General features: G+C 36.2%; 2 protein-coding genes across 2 annotated transcripts; both read right to left on the bottom strand.

Annotated features, from left to right (window-relative positions):
• Window positions 1-337: 337 nt before the first annotated feature.
• Window positions 338-8,958, bottom strand: LOC132604480 (small ribosomal subunit protein bS1c-like). The gene is made up of 7 exons (XM_060318005.1): window positions 8,567-8,958; window positions 5,371-5,646; window positions 4,857-4,937; window positions 2,710-2,991; window positions 2,339-2,449; window positions 1,317-1,403; window positions 338-613 (listed from the first exon to the last, which is right to left on the bottom strand). Exons 1-7 carry the CDS (start codon window positions 8,876-8,878, stop codon window positions 509-511), a joined length of 1,254 nt encoding a protein of 417 aa, XP_060173988.1. The 5' UTR covers window positions 8,879-8,958; the 3' UTR covers window positions 338-508.
• A 3,665-nt stretch (window positions 8,959-12,623) lies between these two features.
• On the bottom strand, window positions 12,624-18,874 carry LOC132604479 (dihydrolipoyl dehydrogenase 2, mitochondrial). The gene is made up of 2 exons (XM_060318004.1): window positions 18,486-18,874; window positions 12,624-14,063 (listed from the first exon to the last, which is right to left on the bottom strand). Exons 1-2 carry the CDS (start codon window positions 18,741-18,743, stop codon window positions 12,813-12,815), a joined length of 1,509 nt encoding a protein of 502 aa, XP_060173987.1. The 5' UTR covers window positions 18,744-18,874; the 3' UTR covers window positions 12,624-12,812.
• Window positions 18,875-19,115: the final 241 nt, after the last annotated feature.

Below are 19,115 nucleotides of genomic sequence, written 5' to 3'. Positions count from 1 at the left end.
TTGAGTGGATTAATAACAAATCATTTATATGCTCAACTTAGTTTGACTCGTCGAATTCAACCAATCCAACAGTTGGGACTGATATGTAGCCTAAATTAATCAATGAGAAAGAAACCTTCCCAAAATTGGCTTGCAAATGAATGTGTTACAATATGAGCTCCAATTCATACTCAAGAGATTCTTATTCGAACTTGATGCACAAATAAATAGAATAGCAACAAATGCCATCTTTCTAAGCCTGCATATTCATGGAACTCAATCTCATTTAGAGAGCCTAATCTCTATGTTTCAGCAACTTAACGAGAAGTGGTTTAAGAATAAGGGCGGTAGAATCGGATGCAAAAATCAAGTATACTCTCAATAAACAGCATAAAAATATTTGTCAAGATCATGGTGAATACATGTCTGAAAATGCAATTCCAACATAGATGACAGAACTCTATAGCTACAATCAATATTATACATCTTCCTCAACAAAGTGGTCAAAAATGTGTCGTATTATTATGGTTCATGACTCTTCAGCTGGAAAAACTTCACCCAAATCTAGTCCCTCTGCAGGTAGTTCAGAGGTCAAGGGACCTAAAATCCCGTCGGAGTTCAGAGTCAATCCACTCTGCATAGTTATAAAAGAAAACATGTTGTATCTCAAAAAGATATACTAACTACATGAAAATAGGGAAATTTTCCGTTAAAGTCGTTTCATTCTGAAATGGAAGATCAATTATCGAACATTTCATGTACTACACCTCAACAGTGTAATACGAGCTAATAATATCAAAGGCGGATCTAGAATTTAAACTTTACAGGTTCAACCTTAAAGATTCTTAGCATTGAACCTATTAAAAAATTTAAAATCACGGATTTAGACCTACAATTTATTGCAAGCTTAGTGAATTTTTACACATAAAATTTATACTCAGCGTGTACTGGGTTCAGATGAATCCGGTGCGATAAGGCTGCATCCGCCCCCGCTGACAATCAGTGGAATTACTTGCTCTTTCCTAAAAGATCCGGTTATACTCTCCCATGTTGCCCCTAATTAATCCACCATAAAACTGTACCGGTCTATCCTCAGCCAGGCAAAGTAAAAGTTCACTTGCTAAATAATCTAAGACACATAGTGTGGAAGCGACTCTAGACATCCATATATGTAGGTAAATAATCCATTTAATTGAGAACCTATTAGAAAAAATGATGGTGCTATAGAAAAAAAACTAGCACGTAGAAGAGTACAGAGAGACCAAGCTTTTCCTAGTGGAATCACAGTATGAATTGACTAAATGTCTGCGGTCCAGAGCAATTGTAACGGCAATTACCTCAGGCGGGAATCTCAGTATATCAGCACGAGCCATGGCTTCAGCTTGGGCAATTCTCTGCCGGAATGTCTGAGCCATCTCTTCAGCCTGTGAAAAAATTACAAGCTTAGTCATTTAGTATAGTAATGTGTATCGTCAAAAAAGTCTTTATTTCTTTTTTCAGACAAATAAAACAAAATTTTATCAAAAGATAACAAAAACAAAGTTGCAGCAGAATAAAGACTGTCCATCACAAAGTTTCTGAATCATCTCAAATTGAAGTAAAGCAAATATTGGCAGAAATGTCCCTATCCAGTGACAATACTAGTTAAAAAGCATGTTGAAACAACAACATACCCAGTGAAATCCCACAATGTGGGGTCTTGGGAGGGTAAAGTGTACGCATGTTGAAAGTGTAAACAAATTTCGTATATATCAATACAAGAAAAAGACGCAAAAAAGTACAAATGATCAATAGCAGGAATTGCAGCAAGTAGCGTTACTATATCAAGAAATTATCTTGATCCTGTAAATTCACTTGAAGCATAGCCAAAGCAAAACTCAAGCAGAGAGGGAAGATGTAAACAAACATTATGATGATTGCAGTAAAAAATCAGATGGGAAATTAGCACTTTTAGTCCCTCAAATATCAACAAACTTTGATTTTGATCCCTGAGATTTCGGGTTAGGCATATTTTAACCTTCAATTATTTTAAAGGGGCACTTTTGAGCCCTCTTAAGTCTTAACTGTGAATGAATTCACAAATCTAACAAATTTTTAAGAGGTAACCCTTTAATTATCGTTGTATTAAGTTAAGTTTGCATTGTTACTCCATAGTTGAGGATAATATAATTTTAAAAATAGTCTACACATCACATATTTCCTATATAAGGGACTAAAAGCACACATTTTAATTAATTCAAGGTTAAATGTACTAGCCAAATATTATAAGGATCAAAAGCAGAAATTAACAATAGCTGGGGAACCAAAAGTGGAATTATCCCAAATAACATTTATTAATACCGCATGGAAAAAAAGGTACCTTCTCAAAGACGAGCTTTGGATTGCGAATCATGTCACCAGGTGTAGGTTCTAGCTTCTTTGTGGAGAGGCTCACTCTACCTCTCTCACGGTCATGGCTCAATATCATTACCTATTATATATTTGAGCAGATTATTGTTAGTTTTCCTTGAGAAGCGCATGGAGCTGGTAATAATTCCATTACAAAAACACCAGTTGATTTCTTCCCATCTGTCCTAGCCTTGGTGGATAGAGTTACCTGGTACCTCCTATTGCTGGTGGGAGGTGGCAGGTTTTCCGTGGAATTAGTCGAGGTCCGTGTAAGCTGGCCCGGACACCACGGATATAAAAAATAAAAAATAAAAAAAATCGAGTAGTATTTCCGATACAAACCTTTAGAGTGTCACCGGGCTGAAGGAGGGTCGCGATATCTGACACGCGATCATGACTGATCTGGCTGACATGCAGAAGCCCATTGATCCCACCAATATCGATGAAGGCACCATATGGTTTCAAGCTCTGGACAGTTCCGAGAACAACTGACCCAATTCCCAATTGTGTCTGACTATCAGCCATGGCCTTACGGTTGCTGAGCACAAGTCTAGTTTGCTCTTGATCAACCTCAACAAATTTCAGAGGAAGCTCCCTTCCCAAAAGTTCCTCTGCAGTTGATTTCTGGCACATTAGAAAGAGATTTATAGTGAGTCCAATTACGACAATAATAAGCTTTCCCACATTCAGAGGTCAAAGTATGTTCTTTTATTTATTGTTAATGAGAGGCCAATGTATTATAATCATATTAGAGTACCACATTTTTATGGTCAGTAACTAATTTCCACGTGAAGCAAAAATTTAAACTAGTAATAGATAATTATAGAAAGCAAATTTGGAGCAATTCACTCTCTGCATCAGATAGCTTTGCCAAATCATCATCCTGTCACTTTGGTGTCCAGATCTCCTTTTTCCGAAAAAGAAACTTTCATAAAAGCCCAAAAGATGCTCTCACATCAGCTTGTCATCTCGCACCAAATTACCGTCGATTTCAATTCAGTCATACAATTATACCTCTTATGAGCATTAGCTTGTGTATGAAAAAACTTTGTATTTTTATTTTTTGATTAAGCACCGGGTGTCCGGGTCTCTTTGAGCCCCGACTAATCCCGGGGGTGCACAGGCCCTCGGCAAGGAGTTTCCCGCAAGTGCACCACGGGTAATTCAGGGTTTTACCCCAGTCCAATGGCCCTCAGAAATTGTTTGCACCCAGTGGGTTTCGAACTTGAGACCTTGAAAGGGAGCACCCCAAGGCTCAAGCCAATTACCACCAGGCCAACCCCTGAGGGTTAAAAAAAACTTTGTATTTTTATCACCCTGATTTATAACTGCCCCTAGGATATTTCCTCCGTTTTTGCAATTTCTTCAAGTTCTCTGTTGGTGTCTTTCTTTCCGCATTAACCACTCCTTCCTGATCCACCATACTATCATACCAGGATATTTGCAAAACTTTTTTCCACTTAACATGCTACTTTTATTTTCCTACTTAACATGCTTGAATAAGTCAACATACCCGAGTATGATCAAATTCTATGTTACATGGACCTTTACGGGTATATAATGCATATGTTCTTTTGTTAATTTTTAGTGTATTTGAAGAAACCACCTGATTTTCCCATTCCCATATTACTCAACATAGATCAAACTCATATTACATTTCTTTAGCTTCAATTGCCAATAAGAAACTTTTATCAACATTCACAAAAATCACAGATCATAATCCAGTTCCACCAGGATATTTGCAAACTTTTTTCCACTTAACATGCTACTTTTATTTTTCTACTTAACATGCTTCAATAAATCAACATAACATACCTTAGTATGATCAAATTCTATGTTACATTTTCTTTAGCTTCAATTGCCGATGAGAAACTTTTATCAACATTCACAAAAATTACAGACTTTAATCCACTTCTGTCATTTGATTGCATGGCATGAATATCAGCTAGTCAAAGCCAAGCTAGTTCACACACAACTTGATTTCTTAACACGTTAACATGCCTACTCAGTTTCCTTTTTTTTTTTTTTTTGGGGCCTACTCAGTTGTTCCATCACAAATAAGAATGGTCAGGAACTTGGTTGAAGAAGAACACAGATTGATGTAACTATTCTACAGAATTCAAATCAGTCTTAGTGGATTTAAGCTGCTACTCAGTGTTTAGCAAAACCTTCAACACAAAAACTTCCCAAGTTCACAATAAGGAAAACAAGATGAAAGTCTAGTGGCTTAGAACTCGAGGGGAAGTTCACACTCATTATTCAGGCTTTAGTTGACAGTAGGCTGACAAGAGAATGTGTAAAAGGGCTAGAAGAACGAGCAAAAGCATATTCTAGTATCTAAGACTGATCAGTAAAAGCAAAAGAAACAACACAAAGAGAATCATAACATTTATTCCCGAATCCAGATGTTAAGACATTTACAATAGATGGAGTAATACCTTAGAAGAAACTACAGTTTTAATTGTTAAATGAAACGACCAGTAACTAACCGATGATATTTGTGAGAATGGAATAAACCCACGAAGGCCCTCGACCAATGCCACCACTCCACCTTTATTCGCACTAACCACCTGTAGTATCACCCAGAAACTGAATGTGTGACCAGTCGGAAATATTTAAATAAATAAACAATTATTTATTTATGTTTCCTACTACTGTAGTCGGATAAGTCGACCATTTTCTGGTCATATCAATATTTAAACCGTCCGACTACAGTAGTCGGAAGTTCTGACGTTCTATTTTCCGACTACGCTAAAACAGTCACAATGTATTTGAAAATCACTGAGTTCCGACTACTTTCTGGCTGTTTTAGCTGTCGGAAAAACTCTATTTTCTCGTAGTGTGCGTCTGATGTGGCATATAAACAATGGGATCTGAAATTAATATAACAGAATCTGATGCTTTTGACATGTCACCATATCTGTTAAAGCATTCCCTATTTTTTATGGTAGGAACAATAAGCGGAGAATTAAAGAAGCACACACTTTGGAAGCCAATACATACCTTACCTTTGACCACAACATCTTCAGCTTGAAGTTGTCTGCACCTTTCCCATGCAAGGTCATATTGAATTGACCGCAAACTCAATACCAAACTATCATCAGCTTCATTTTCACCAATAACCACAAACTCCTCTCTCATACCAGGAAATATTCCAGCTTCTTCTACATGCTTGATGTTGTGAATTGAAGCCTCTTGTACGGGCAAGTATGCTGACGATTTTGCTGTGATGTCAACGAAAGCTCCATTGGCATCTACTTTAAATACTGTCCCTTTGACCTAAAAAGAAGAAATGTAGAGAAAATAAAATGTATCAGTTTCTTCCTTCACCTTGAGCAGAATTATAAAACATCCCCATTTCTCTCTGTTTTTGGGTTTTTGACTATCAAGCAAAGGTTGATAAATAAAAACAGAATCTCGTGAAAGGAGCCGCAAGCAAATTCACAGCAACAAAAAATTTGAGAGGGAATTATACTTCCTCTATTTGATTTATATGATTCTTTTCATGTTGGGACGTCCTATCAAACTTACTTTCCTACAATTACTTTAATATTTTCTCCCACTATGACAAGTATAAAACATATGTGGAATTAAATCGTAAACTTCTTATCCCATCTTTTAGAGACACATAAAATGTTTCATGTTATCCATTATCCAAGATCTCCAAATATAAATTGGTAAGCACAGAATCTACAGATAATAGTAATCCAAGAATCCATCTTTAAAGCCTAAGATTCTAAAATCAGAAATGCTAAGACATAATTAAGCCACATAAAACAACCCCATTATCCAATATCTCCGAATACAACATCTATAGATACATGGTAGTCCAAGAATCCATCTTTAAGCCTATGATTCTGAAAGTAGAAATGCTAAAGAAATAATTAAGCCACATAATAGCAACCCATCATCCATCTCCAAAATACAAATTGGTAAGCACAAAACTAGATACATGGCGATCCAAGAATCCATCTTTAAGCCTAAAGGGCAGCCCGGTGCACTAAGCTCCCGCTATGCGCGGGGTCCGGGGAAGGGCCGGACCACAAGGGTCTATTGTACGAAGCCTTACCTTGCATTTCTGCAAGAGGTTGTTTCCACGGCTCGAACCCGTGACCTCCTGGTCACATGGCAGCAACTTTACCAGTTACGCCAAGAATCCATCTTTAAGCCTAAGCTTTTAAAAAGAAGTGCTAAGACATAATCAATCCACATAATAGCAACCCCATCATCCAAAATACAGATTGATAAGCACATATAGTTCAGACTTCAGATACATAGTTATCCAAGAATCCATCTTTAAGCCTAATATTCTGAAAACAGAAGTGCTAAGACATGTTTAAGGCAAATAATAGCAGCCCCATCACCTAAAATCTCCCAAATACAAATTGTAAGCACAGCCTCTATCGATACATGGTAGTCCATGCATCATCTTTAAGCCTAAGATTCTGAAAACAAAAGTGCTAAGACATAATTAAGCCACATAATATGACCCCATTATCAAAAATCTCCAAATACAAATCGGAAAGGGCCAAATATACCCCTCGTTATACTTTGGGTCCAAATATACTCCTGCCGTTATACTATTGGTTCAAATATACCCCTCGTCCGTTAAAGTTGTCCACCTTGGACATCTTATCCTACGTGGCACTGACATTTGATGAGGTGGATGACACGTGGCATTGCCACCTCATCATCCCTAACCCATTTTACTCCTCCCCTCTTCCACCACCCCCTCCATCACCATTGCCACTGGAAGATAGGGCAGTACCTGGATAGAGGGTATAAAGTCAAGATTTCTGTTGCATTGATGTATGAGTTACAGTTGGAGAAGTTCGGAGTCCAAATTGTGTACGAGGATGATGAGGAGGATGCATATGCTAGACAAGTATTTGCTAATCAGTCTCAACATCATTTCATTAATGGAGTTGATATCTCTGCTTTACATGTGGCTAGAGGTTCTTACTTTCTTTGTCATCATGATATTGATATCTAGTTATCTACCAAGAGAACTCAAAGAATGATGGTTGGCGCACCAATGGCTAGTTAGATTTCTTGTTCAAGGATTCTGAAGACGATACAAATACAGATGCTGCAGCTTCTGATTCGATGCTAAAACAAGGAGATGATAAGATGTTTCCATGAATCCCCTAGTTTATATTCACCTTTCTATGGCGGTAATGGTGGCAATGGTAGTGACGGGGTGGGAACTTTAGTGGTGGAAGAGGGGAGGAGTAAACTGGGTTAGGGGTGATGAGGTGGCAATGCCACATGGCATCTACCTCATCAAATGTCAGTGCCACATAGGTTAAGATCTCCAAGGTGAACAACTTTAACGGATGAGGGAGTATAATTGAACCAGTAGTATAACGACAGGGGTATATTTGGACCCAAAGTATAACAAGCGGTATATTTGGCCCTTTTCCAAATACAAATTGGTAAGCACAAAAAATACAGATACATAGTAATCCAAGAATCCATTTTTACGCATAAGTCTTTGAATAGAGAAGCTTTAGACATAATTCACAACAAACCCCCCCCCCCCCCCCCCCCCCCCCACCCCCACACACACAAAAAAAAAAAATATATATATATATATATACAAAGCCTCTGAAATACAAATTAGTAGGCACACAATTTACAGAGACAGAGTAGTCCGAGAATCCATCTTTAAGCCTAATATTCTGAAAACAGAACTGCTAAGTCATAATTAAGCAAAATAATAGCAACCCCATCATCCAAAATCTCCCAAATACGCATAAAATTAGGTATATACAACAAGATAGACATAATTTAGCAACATAATAGCAACCCCATTATCCAAAATCTCCAAAATACAAATTATACGTGGTGGATTGGTGGTAGTCCAAGAATCCATCTTTAAGCCTAATATTGTGAAAGCAGAAGTGTTAAAAACATAATTAAGTCACATAATAGCAACCCCATCATCCAAAATCTCCTAAATACAAGTTACTAAGCACAGAAAATTAGAAATATACAACAAGATAAACATAATTAAGACAAATAATAGCAACCCCATCATCCAAATTCTCCTAAATACAAGTTAATAAGCACAAAAAATTAGAAATATACAACAAGATAAACATAATTAAGCAACATAATAGCCACCCTATCATCCAAATTCTCCCAAATACAAATCACTAACCACAAAAATTAAAGATTTACAATAGTATGAGCTAACCTTGGTACCTATTTCAGAGTCAAAATCATATTTTTCAAGTGCAGAATGAAAATCTTCAACAGTAAAAGCTACACCTTCCATAGGTGCTATGCGACATCTTTCATATGCTTCTTCAAACATCTCTTTAAGTTTAAGTCTCTCTTTTGTTTGTGCATTTGTTATTGCCACTGCTGTTGCTTTACACACAACTTTTTGCATTTTTGTGTGGATTATAATGGGATTTATAAGGTTCTTGTTATTAGAGTGAATTATTCTTGTTCTTGAAATTTGTGGACATTTTAATCCTACAAATTGATGTGTTAAAGATGCCATTTTTTTTGTTTTTAGGCTGTTTTGAGGGTTCTTTAGGGGTTTAGAGAAAGGTGAATGTTGAGAGTTATTATGACATGGGATTTTGTGGGGTAGATAAAGTGAGCTACAAAATTTAGCTTGTTTGCTGTTTGAGAAAGTGACAAAAATGGTCTCTTCTGTTTGTGGTAGATTCATAATAGTACCTCAAGTATGTTCTTGAACAATTTTGGTCCTTTAAATATGTTAAAAGTTTATATTTTTAGTCTCCGACAAATATTTAGGAATTTATGTATGTTATATTTGACAGAAACTGCGGGGAAGAAGTTTAAAGGTAAACACCAGATCGGCGAACTTCAAATTTGAGCTTGTTTGTTGTTTGAGAAAATGGTAAAAATGGTCCATTATGTTTGGGGTAGATTGAATATAGTTGCCTCAAGTATGTTTATGAACAATTTTGGTCCATTTAAATCCGTCAAAAGTTTATATTTTTAGTGTCAATCAAATATTTAGGAATTTATGTTCGTTAGATTTGACAGAAATTGTGGAGAAAGAGTTTAACAATAAACACCAAGAAAGTCTCGGTGAACTTCAAAATCGACCTTGTTTGCCATTTGAGAAAACCACCAAAATGGTCCCTTATGTTTGGGATAAATTCAAAATAGTGTCTCAAGTATGTTTATGAACAATTTTGGTCCTTTAAATCTGTCAAAAGTTTATATTTTTAGTCGGCCTTTCATTCCCTTATTTCGTCATGGCACATCCCTCCCCCCTCCCCCCACAAGCACCCCTCGACTCAGGGCATCAGAAAAGGCCTTTCGTTTTTCATTGGGTACCTTGAACAGGTGAGAAATTCTAAAAAAGGGAGTCTTCTGGTTGCGGGATCTCTTGTCATACCAAAGTCGTGCAATTAGGACCTCGATATGGCTTTATTTTGTTTATTGTATCGGAGGTTATGTTCTTTTTTGCGAGTCAAATATTTAGCAATTTATATTCGTTAGATTTGCAAGAAATTGTGGGGAAAAATGTTTAACAATAAACACCAAGAAAGTTTCATCAAATCTTAAACGGAAAAGGACCTAAAATACCCTTGAACTATTAGATTTGGTGCAAAAATACCCTCCATCCACCTTTGGGGCCTAAAATACCCCTGACGTTAACCTTTGGGGTCTAAAATACCCCTGGTGTTAATCTTTGGGGGCTAAAATACCTTTATTTTTAACGGACCCATTTCAAAACCCAATTAACAATTTCATTTATTACGTGGTAGCTTCTCATTGGTTAATAAAATAATTAATTTAATAATTAATCCCCTTATTTAACCCGATCCAGCTAATAAGTCCTACTCGCCAAATTAAATCCCCTTTTATCCATATCAAAAGAAACCCTTGAACCCATTCAACTAATAAGCCCGACCCTTGAATGGTGTCGACATTTGAATGGTGATTCAACCAATACATGAAACACTGAAAGAAAAAGACCATGAAACATTACCTCTCCTGTGTGGTTTGCGAGCTATTGCACAGGAGCTGAGTTTACCCTGTGCGCACCCAAAGAGTAGCGGCTGCGGGTTCCCATGGCATCAAAAAAAAAAAAAAAAGACCATGAAACAGAAACACACTGTTTCTATTTTATTTTAGTTCAAACTTTCAAAGTAGAATTAGTCAAACATCACCCTGTAAAAGTAATATTCTTTTCTATTTTCTTTTTTTTGCATTGCTATATATATGTTGCTTCATACATTCATGATCCACCAATAAATAATTCAACATAAAAAGAATCGGTTAGATTGATAAACCTTTGCGTTGAAACAATTGAATACTTACCAGAATTTGACTGAATGGGATTTTTAAATACGTCATTTTCAGGAAACACTGAAAGAAACAGACCATGAAACAGAAACACATTGTTTATCTCAGTGTTTCATGTATTGGTTGTCACCACCCATGTATCGGCACCGTTCGAGGGTCAAGCTTCTTAGTTGAATGGGTTCGAGGGTTTCTTTTGATATGGACAAAAGAGGATTTAGTTGGGCGGGTAGGACTTATTGATTGGATCGGGTTAAATGGGGGATTAATTAGTTTAAGTTAATTATTTTATTAACCAATGAGAAGCTGCCACGTAATAAATGAAATTGTTAATTGAGTTTTGAAATGGGTCCGTTAAAAATAAGGGTATTTTAAGCCCTGGCCCAAAGATTAACGCCAGGGGTATTTTAGGCCCCAAAGATTAACGCCAGAGGTATTTTAGGCCCCAAAGATGAATGAAGGGTATTTTTGCACCAAATTTAATAGCTCAAGGGTATTTTAGGCCCTTTTTCGAATCTTAAAATATGTAACACAAAAGAACTAGAACAGACACTAAAAAGATATATATTGAAAATATATCTTGTTGTTGAAATTGGTGAACATTTTAATCCAACAAATTGATGTGTTATAGATGCCATTTTTTTTTTGGCCGCTTTGAGGGTCCTTAAGGGGTTTAGAGAAAGGTAAGTGTTGAGCGTAACGCCTATGGATTTTGTGGGGTAGATAAGTTGAGCTAGATTCAAAATTAAGCTTGTTTGGCGTTTGAGAAAATGACAAAATTATCCATTATGTTTGAGATTAGTTCAAAGTAGTCCTGAACAATTTTGGTCCTTTAAACTTATCGTTTTTGTCTAGGGGATTCTCAACCGATCACTTATACATATTGAGTTTCTTAACAAAAAAATTCAGTGTTTTGATCGAAGCTACTGAATTTTGCCGAATTCATAACTTTAATTGTAGATCTGCGCTCAATGAACCTGGGGTTGTAAGAGAGAAAAGTAAACTGTTCGGATTAAATTAAGATACGTGACAACTTATTGAACTAATTAGATCTCTAATGAAGGATCATTAATCAATAAGGGCATGTGTACTACACTTTATATATTTGTCCTGACAACTCGTGAATACAAATAACAAAAAGAATATTAAGAGGCTGTTGAAGCTCTTGGCTGGCTTGTTTAAGGAAAGGAGGTTCAAATGGTGGGTCAATGAACATGTCTTCACAGCTCTTGATAATTGTCTGAACATAAAGTATTATGACCTTGCAACGTTTGAACCCGTAAACTACACTATCTAAGCATTCACCAATGCTTTGACTGACTTCCTGGAAATTGTCCAAATAAATCCCAATTCTCATTCCCTGTTTGATGTCCTTTTCTTGGTCAAGGGTTGAGTTGATCACAAACCTAGCAATAGCAGAAACGCATTGTACTTTGTAAACAACGATTGTGGTAATATTCGTGATGCCTCCTGGTCTAAACTCGGGGTCTGTTGTTAATGTCTCTGAACAAAACGAAACATTCTATATGTCTTGGAACAAATATCATCAACTAGATCACCTTTCACAGTTGGTATTACCAGAAACATAGTAGATAGGAGAAAAGCTAATGTGATAGAAGTCATTTTGATGGCCTTAAATGAATACATTATTTGGAAGAGATTGCGTGATGTGTGAACTTAGAAGAAAACATAAAAGCAGAAGGATACGCTTAATTAATGGCATCGGTGAGAGTCTACGCAATATCTGATTTTCAACAAAACAAGTCCAGAATTTTAAAGCACATCGACTGATCTGCTGAGACAGATCTACCAGTCAAAAAAGACAAATATAGAATTTAGATACACCTACCAAAAAAGCAGAGTAAATGGGAAGTTCTGTAATGCCTAGCACCATCTTAGTGCTAGGCAGTTGATGCTTTCAAACTTGTACTCTACTGACATCAACTTCAGCGACGTTTAAATCAGGTTACAATTTCATCTTTATTATGGAAAAAGATTCAGAAGATAAGCATTCATATGATGTATTTGGGATCCCAAATAAAGGGAAAAAGGGTCTGCTCGAGTAACAGCAGCAATAAAAATCCTATTCTAAGCATTCAAGATTCTCAAAGGAATAACAAAAACAAGACTATCGAGGATATAACACAGGCCTACATGTGAATGGGCTTGTCATAAGTGGCCATTGCTGCTTCTTTAAGTGCCTCACTCATTGTTGGATGTGCATGGCAAGTACGAGCAATGTCCTCACTTGATGCTCCGTACTGCAATGCCAGGACAGCTTCGTGAATAAGCTCCCCTGCGTTAGGTGACATAATATGGACACCCAATATCTTATCGCTCTCTTTCTCAGCAATTACCTTGACAATTCCCTCAGCATCATCGATTGCCTTGGCTCTACTGTTTGCTAGGAAAGGAAATTTGCCAACACGATAATTGACTCCAAGTGCCTTTACCTGTTCCTCGGTTTTCCCAACAGAAGCCACCTCGGGGTGGGTGTAAACTACACCGGGAACTATATCATAGTCTACATGACCCTCTTTGCCTGCAATGAACTCCACACAAGCAACACCATCTTCCTCTGCCTTGTGAGCCAACATCGGTCCAGGAATGACATCACCAATAGCATGTACCCCAGGGACGTTAGTGGAAAAACGTTCATTGACCAAGATTCTACCACCCTTGTCAGTTTCGACACCAATCTTGTCCAATCCAAGCCCTGAAGTGAACGGAACTCTTCCAGCAGAAACAAGAACAACATCAGCCTCGAGAGTAGTCTGATCACCACCAGATGCAGGTTCAAGGGTCAACTTCACACCATCACCTGTAGTATCAACTGACACCACCTTAGTCTTTAGCATGAATTTCATCTTTTGCTTCTCAAGAGTACGTTGGAATTGCTTGCGAAGTTCACCATCCATGGATGGAACAATATCAGCTAAAAATTCAACAACAGTCACCTCTGAGCCGAGGCGGCCCCAAACAGATCCCATCTCAAGGCCTATATAGCCAGCACCAATAACAACTAGTCTTTTTGGAATTTCAGTCAAAGCTAATGCTCCAGTGGATGACACGATTCTCTTCTCATCAATGGTTATGCCAGGTAGACTTTTGACATCAGAGCCAGTTGCAATAATAATATTTTTGCCTTTAACAACAGAGTTATCACCTTCGACGGTGTCAACAGAAATTTCAGAAGGGGAGAGGAATTTACCATAGCCCTTAACATAGTTTACTTTGTTCTTCTTGAATAGACCCTCAATACCTCGTGTTAAGTTAGACACAGCTTTATCTTTTTGTCCCATCATGGCAGGGAGATCAACTTCGACAGAAGAAAACTTCACACCATGATTGGCAAATGAATGCTGCGCTTCATGAAACATGTGGGACGAATGAAGCAGTGCCTGACGTAAGTCATAACAAGTAAAGAGAATGTTAGAAGATTAGATGTGAACAAGTTTCAGACTTCACAAAATGACTACTAAAATGTTTCAAGCACAGTCAGTGAAAAAATATAATAAAATCATGGACCACTATACAACAATATTTTCAGAATGACATCTAAACTTCATATGCAGAAGAATCATATAATGTTTCCATGATGTCACATAAACAGCAAATAAATTATTACCTCACGAACTCTGAATATGGATTATCAAAAGAGAGAGGGGAAAGGCAACAGTAAGTCGATGTCATTTAACAAATATGCACTCTATGGGTTCGATGTCATTTATCTGATCCCCTTTTTATGCTTCTATTGAGCCGAGGGTCTCTCGGAAACAGCCATCCTACCTTGGTAGGAGTAAGGTCTGCGTACATTATACCCTCCCCAGACCCCAAGATGTGGGATTTCACTGGGCTGTTGTTGTTGTTGTTGTTGTTGCACTCTATGGGCACAAGTTCACAAATCTGGCACCGGGTTATTTGTCATTGCTGAACAAAATTTCCTCTCAGGGAAGTTATATTATTGGAGTTGGTACATGAGAACCCACCATCATGTAACATTTAAGGGCATCGATGAAAACATTTTGGCAATAGTGGAAATAGTGGGCACATATAATTCATCCCATGCATCACCTTTGCAGCATTTCAGCAAGATCCCTCAACTCCATAGTCTTGCTAAATTTCCAAACCAAGGGAAGATCACACAATCATGAAACAACTATAACACTGGAAGCTCATAAAAGGTAAAAGAAACTATGGCAAATGAAAAAATTATGAAAAAGCTTTCTGAAAGTCAAAATCTGATCTGGGACAGTACCCTTCTAAATTTCCAAACCAAGGGAAGATCACACAATCATGAAACAACTATAACACTGGAAGCTCATAAAAGGTAAAAGAAACTATGGCAAATGAAAAAATTATGAAAAAGCTTTCTGAAAGTCAAAATCTGATCTGGGACAGTACCCTTCCCATTTATTGGCGGGTCAATCAGGAGTGTTCAACTGTAACTAACTTGAATAGGAAGTATTGAAAGGAAACTAACAACAACAACAATGCCTCACTTCCAAAGAAGTTGGGGCCAGCTATATGAATCCTCACTGACCATGTGACTCCATTTAAGCTCATCTAAGGTCAATATTTATATATTAAAAAATTGGAAAAGGAAACTGAATTCTCTTATATTTAAAATTCAAAAAAATACAAAGCGCGAAGCAGAAAAAGGTCTAGGCACATATAAATCTCACTGTAAGTTGCATGTCAATTTCTTGTAGATATCACAACTTCTAATTTCTCCTCTGAGTGTCCGCACTGGCGCATAGTTAGGCACATAATCACTCAATTACAAGTGATATTTAATAATGATCTGAAGTCAAAATCACAAGTTCACATTCCTAATATTGTAAAATACATATTTTTGCTCACTATTCAATAGTAGAATAATATCTAGAGGCTATCATCCTTGCGTTAATCCAAAATTCATAATTAATGAACTAAAACTCAATCCCAGTGTAGTCGGGTCAACCATATGAAAATCTTTACCCATTCTACTCGTTATCAAAAAATATTTATCCATTCAACTCTATTTAGGATCTTTTTCATTTCAATACTAAACAATTTGTCTTTTACAAAAAATAGTAGCTCTCTACATCTCAAATTGTCTATCTCTCTAACCAAAACTAGAGGACTCCTCACTGATATTGAACCTTAATATAAGTATACAACAATTAGATCTTAGTCTAATTAGTTGATGCCCCTTCATTGTATTATGTTCTTATCTAAATTCACAATGATTCCAAGAGATAAGACAATTTTCTTCCACGTGATCTTAAGTCTGACTTGTCCCTTTTTACCATCTCCCACCATCAAATTGATAAAACACATACGAACTGCTACATCTGAAGATCTACGTCGGATATGCCAAGCCACCTCAAATGACAATTTCCCATTTATTCTCTATCTGCTACTTGCACCTTCTATCGGATGTAATCATTTCTGTTTTTATCCAATCTTGTACAATCCCATATGCGTTTTAAGTCTTACTATCCGCATTTCTACGACAATATGTTGGATCTTAAAGACCCAATATTTACTTCCATAAAACTTTGCTAGTCTGACAATCGTTATATATAATTTGTATTTTGCTTTGTTAGACGTATTTGTTTGCACTACAATCTCATAAACTTTTCCATTTCCACCATCCTATTTAATTACGTATCAGTCTCTTGGAAGAATGAAGACACGTAAGCACAAGGTAGTTGCACATTGAGTCAGTGGAATCAATAGAACTGGAATAACAAGCAATCGAAAGGTCAAATAGATCCTAAGAAAAAGATCTAACTTTGAGAAAGTAGTAGTAATAATAATAAAACAGACATACAAGGAAAACATTTCTGAATTGAGAAAGTGAAAGTCAATCAATCAACTTGTACATCACAATCTCAAAATAAGTTTAGCATCAACTATACAAAATCCTCTATATCCATTAGGTTTCACAAAATTCATCATAATTTGACTATTTTCTTCTAATTAAAAGGGCAATATTCTGAATTGAAAATCAATCAATCAACTTTGTTCATCTCAATCTCAAAATAAGGTTAGCATCAACTACTACAAAATCCTCTATATCCATTAGGTTTCAGAAAATTCATCATATTTGACTATTTACTACTCCATATGTCTCAATATATGTGATACAGTTCAGATTTCGAGAGTCAAACCTCTTTATTTTGACCGTGAATTAGGAGCTCCTTATAAGCCGCAATAATTAACAATTTGAAATATTTAAAGGGCATACGAACAAATTGCGATCAAAGATTTTCCTGTTTGCCTCTTGAAATCCGAACTCTATCACGTAAATTGGGACAGCAGGAGTACTATTTTCTTCTACAAATCTAGTACCTTAGAAGGAATACAACCAACATTAAGGGAAGTACCACCTAAAGTACCACATTTCTCAATACATGTGTTTTTAATCCCAAAGCTGTGCCGCTTTAATATGAGACGAATTGCAACTTATAGTATTTTTTTGTATAGTTTTTGAACATGTCCCCTAAATTTTTTGTTGAATGTCTCCTAAATTTTTTGTTGAACATCAAAATTTTAATTTTAAAATATTAAATTAATCCAATTCAATTTAGCTCCGAAGATTAGTCATATTGACTCTCGAGAAGCGCGAAAGTGAAAGTCAATCAATCAACTTGTACATCTCAATCTAAATATAACTTAGCATCAGCTATAGAAAAAATCCTCTGTATCCATTAAATTCATCATAATTTGACTATTTTCTTCTATTATATACTACAAACCTCGTAAATTTCAAATCAAATAACCAGAAAAATACTTATATAAATCCTCTATATATTATGTTTCACAAAATTCATCATAATTTAACTATATTTTTTTCTACTAAATTTCAAATCAAAGAGTTATTAAAAAAAATAAAAAATAGTAGTACCTTAGAAGGAACACAACCAACATTAAGGCAAGTACCACCTAAGGTACCCCGTTTCTCAATACACGTAGCTTTGAGCCCTAATTGTGCAGCTTTGATCGCCGCCATATAGCCACCGACAACAATTTAACTTTGAAAGTCCCATTTTACCCTTAATGAAATGATTTATAGCCACACAAATATCTATGTCTTATTTCAGATCACAAGTTTCAAAAGTCTTTCTAAAACTCCTTGCCCAGTCAAATGCCTTATATGAAATCATTGGCATCCATTAAATTCATCATAATTTGACTATTTTCTACTATTATACTCAATAAAGCTCGTAAATTTCAAATCAAAGGATAAGAAAAACAGTAGTAGTACCTTAGAAGGAATACAACCAACATTAAGGTCAGTTCCACCTAAGGTACCCCGTTTCTCAATACACGTAGTTTTGAGCCCTAATTGTGCGGCTTTGATCGCCGCCACATAGCCACCGGGACCACCACCAATAACAATTTTAACTCTGAAATTCTCATTTTACCCTTAATGAAATGATTTATAGCCACACAAATATCTATGCCTTATTTCAGATCACAAGTTTCAAAAGTCTTTCTAAAACTCCGTGCCCAATCAAACACCTTATATGAAATCATCCGTATCCATTAAATTCATCATACGGTATCCATTAAATTCATCATAATTTGACTATTTTCTCTGAAATTCCCATTTTACCCTTAATGAAATGATTTATAGCCACACAAATATATATGCCTTATTTTTTACCACAAGTTTCAAAAGTCTTCCTAAAAATCCGTGCCCAGTCAAACAAACTTATATGAAATCATCTGTATCCATTAAATTCATCATAATTTAACTATGTACTACTATTATACTCTACAAAACTTGTAAATTTCAAATCAAAGAGTTATAAAAAAAAAATAGTAGTTACCTTAGAAGGAATACAACCAACATTAAGGCAAGTACCACCTAAAGTACCACGTTTTTCGATACAGGTAGTTTTAAGCCCTAACTGTGCGGCTTTGATTGCTGCCACGTAGCCACCGGGACCACCACCGATAACAACGACGTCGTTTTCATCGGATCCTGATGATGCGAAACCTCTCGTTAATGAAAGTGAATATTTGGAACTGTTGTTGTAGAGAAATCTGGATGAAAGATTTCGTCTAGCTAAGGTCAAAATCGACATTTTTGAAAGTTTAGGTATCGGAATTGTTAATTTTCCGGTAGGTTTTTGGGGAGATTCGATGCCAACTGTTTGAGTTGTTGAAGACGGAGTTTTGTGCTCTTTAATCTTCTTTTTTTAATAATAATAATAATAATAATAGTCAAATTATTTGCTCTACTATATTGAGTTGTGAATTTGCCTTTGTTCGAGTGGGCGTTCGGTTTATCGGTTCGGCTCTTCCGATTTTTGTTTTTTATAAAGGTGTTCGATTCGATTCTTTCAGTTTCGATTTTTTGAAGTTCAGTTTTGATTTTTTCAATTCGGATTTTTTTGATATGATATTAGAAGCGATTTCATTTACACTAATTCATATTCTAAAAAGCAATAAAATAT

This window comes from Lycium barbarum, chromosome 7 (genome assembly GCF_019175385.1).
Source record: "Lycium barbarum isolate Lr01 chromosome 7, ASM1917538v2, whole genome shotgun sequence".
Lineage (NCBI taxonomy): Eukaryota > Viridiplantae > Streptophyta > Magnoliopsida > Solanales > Solanaceae > Lycium > Lycium barbarum.
Note: the sequence above shows the minus strand (reverse complement) of the source record. Positions and strands in the feature narration are given on the sequence as shown.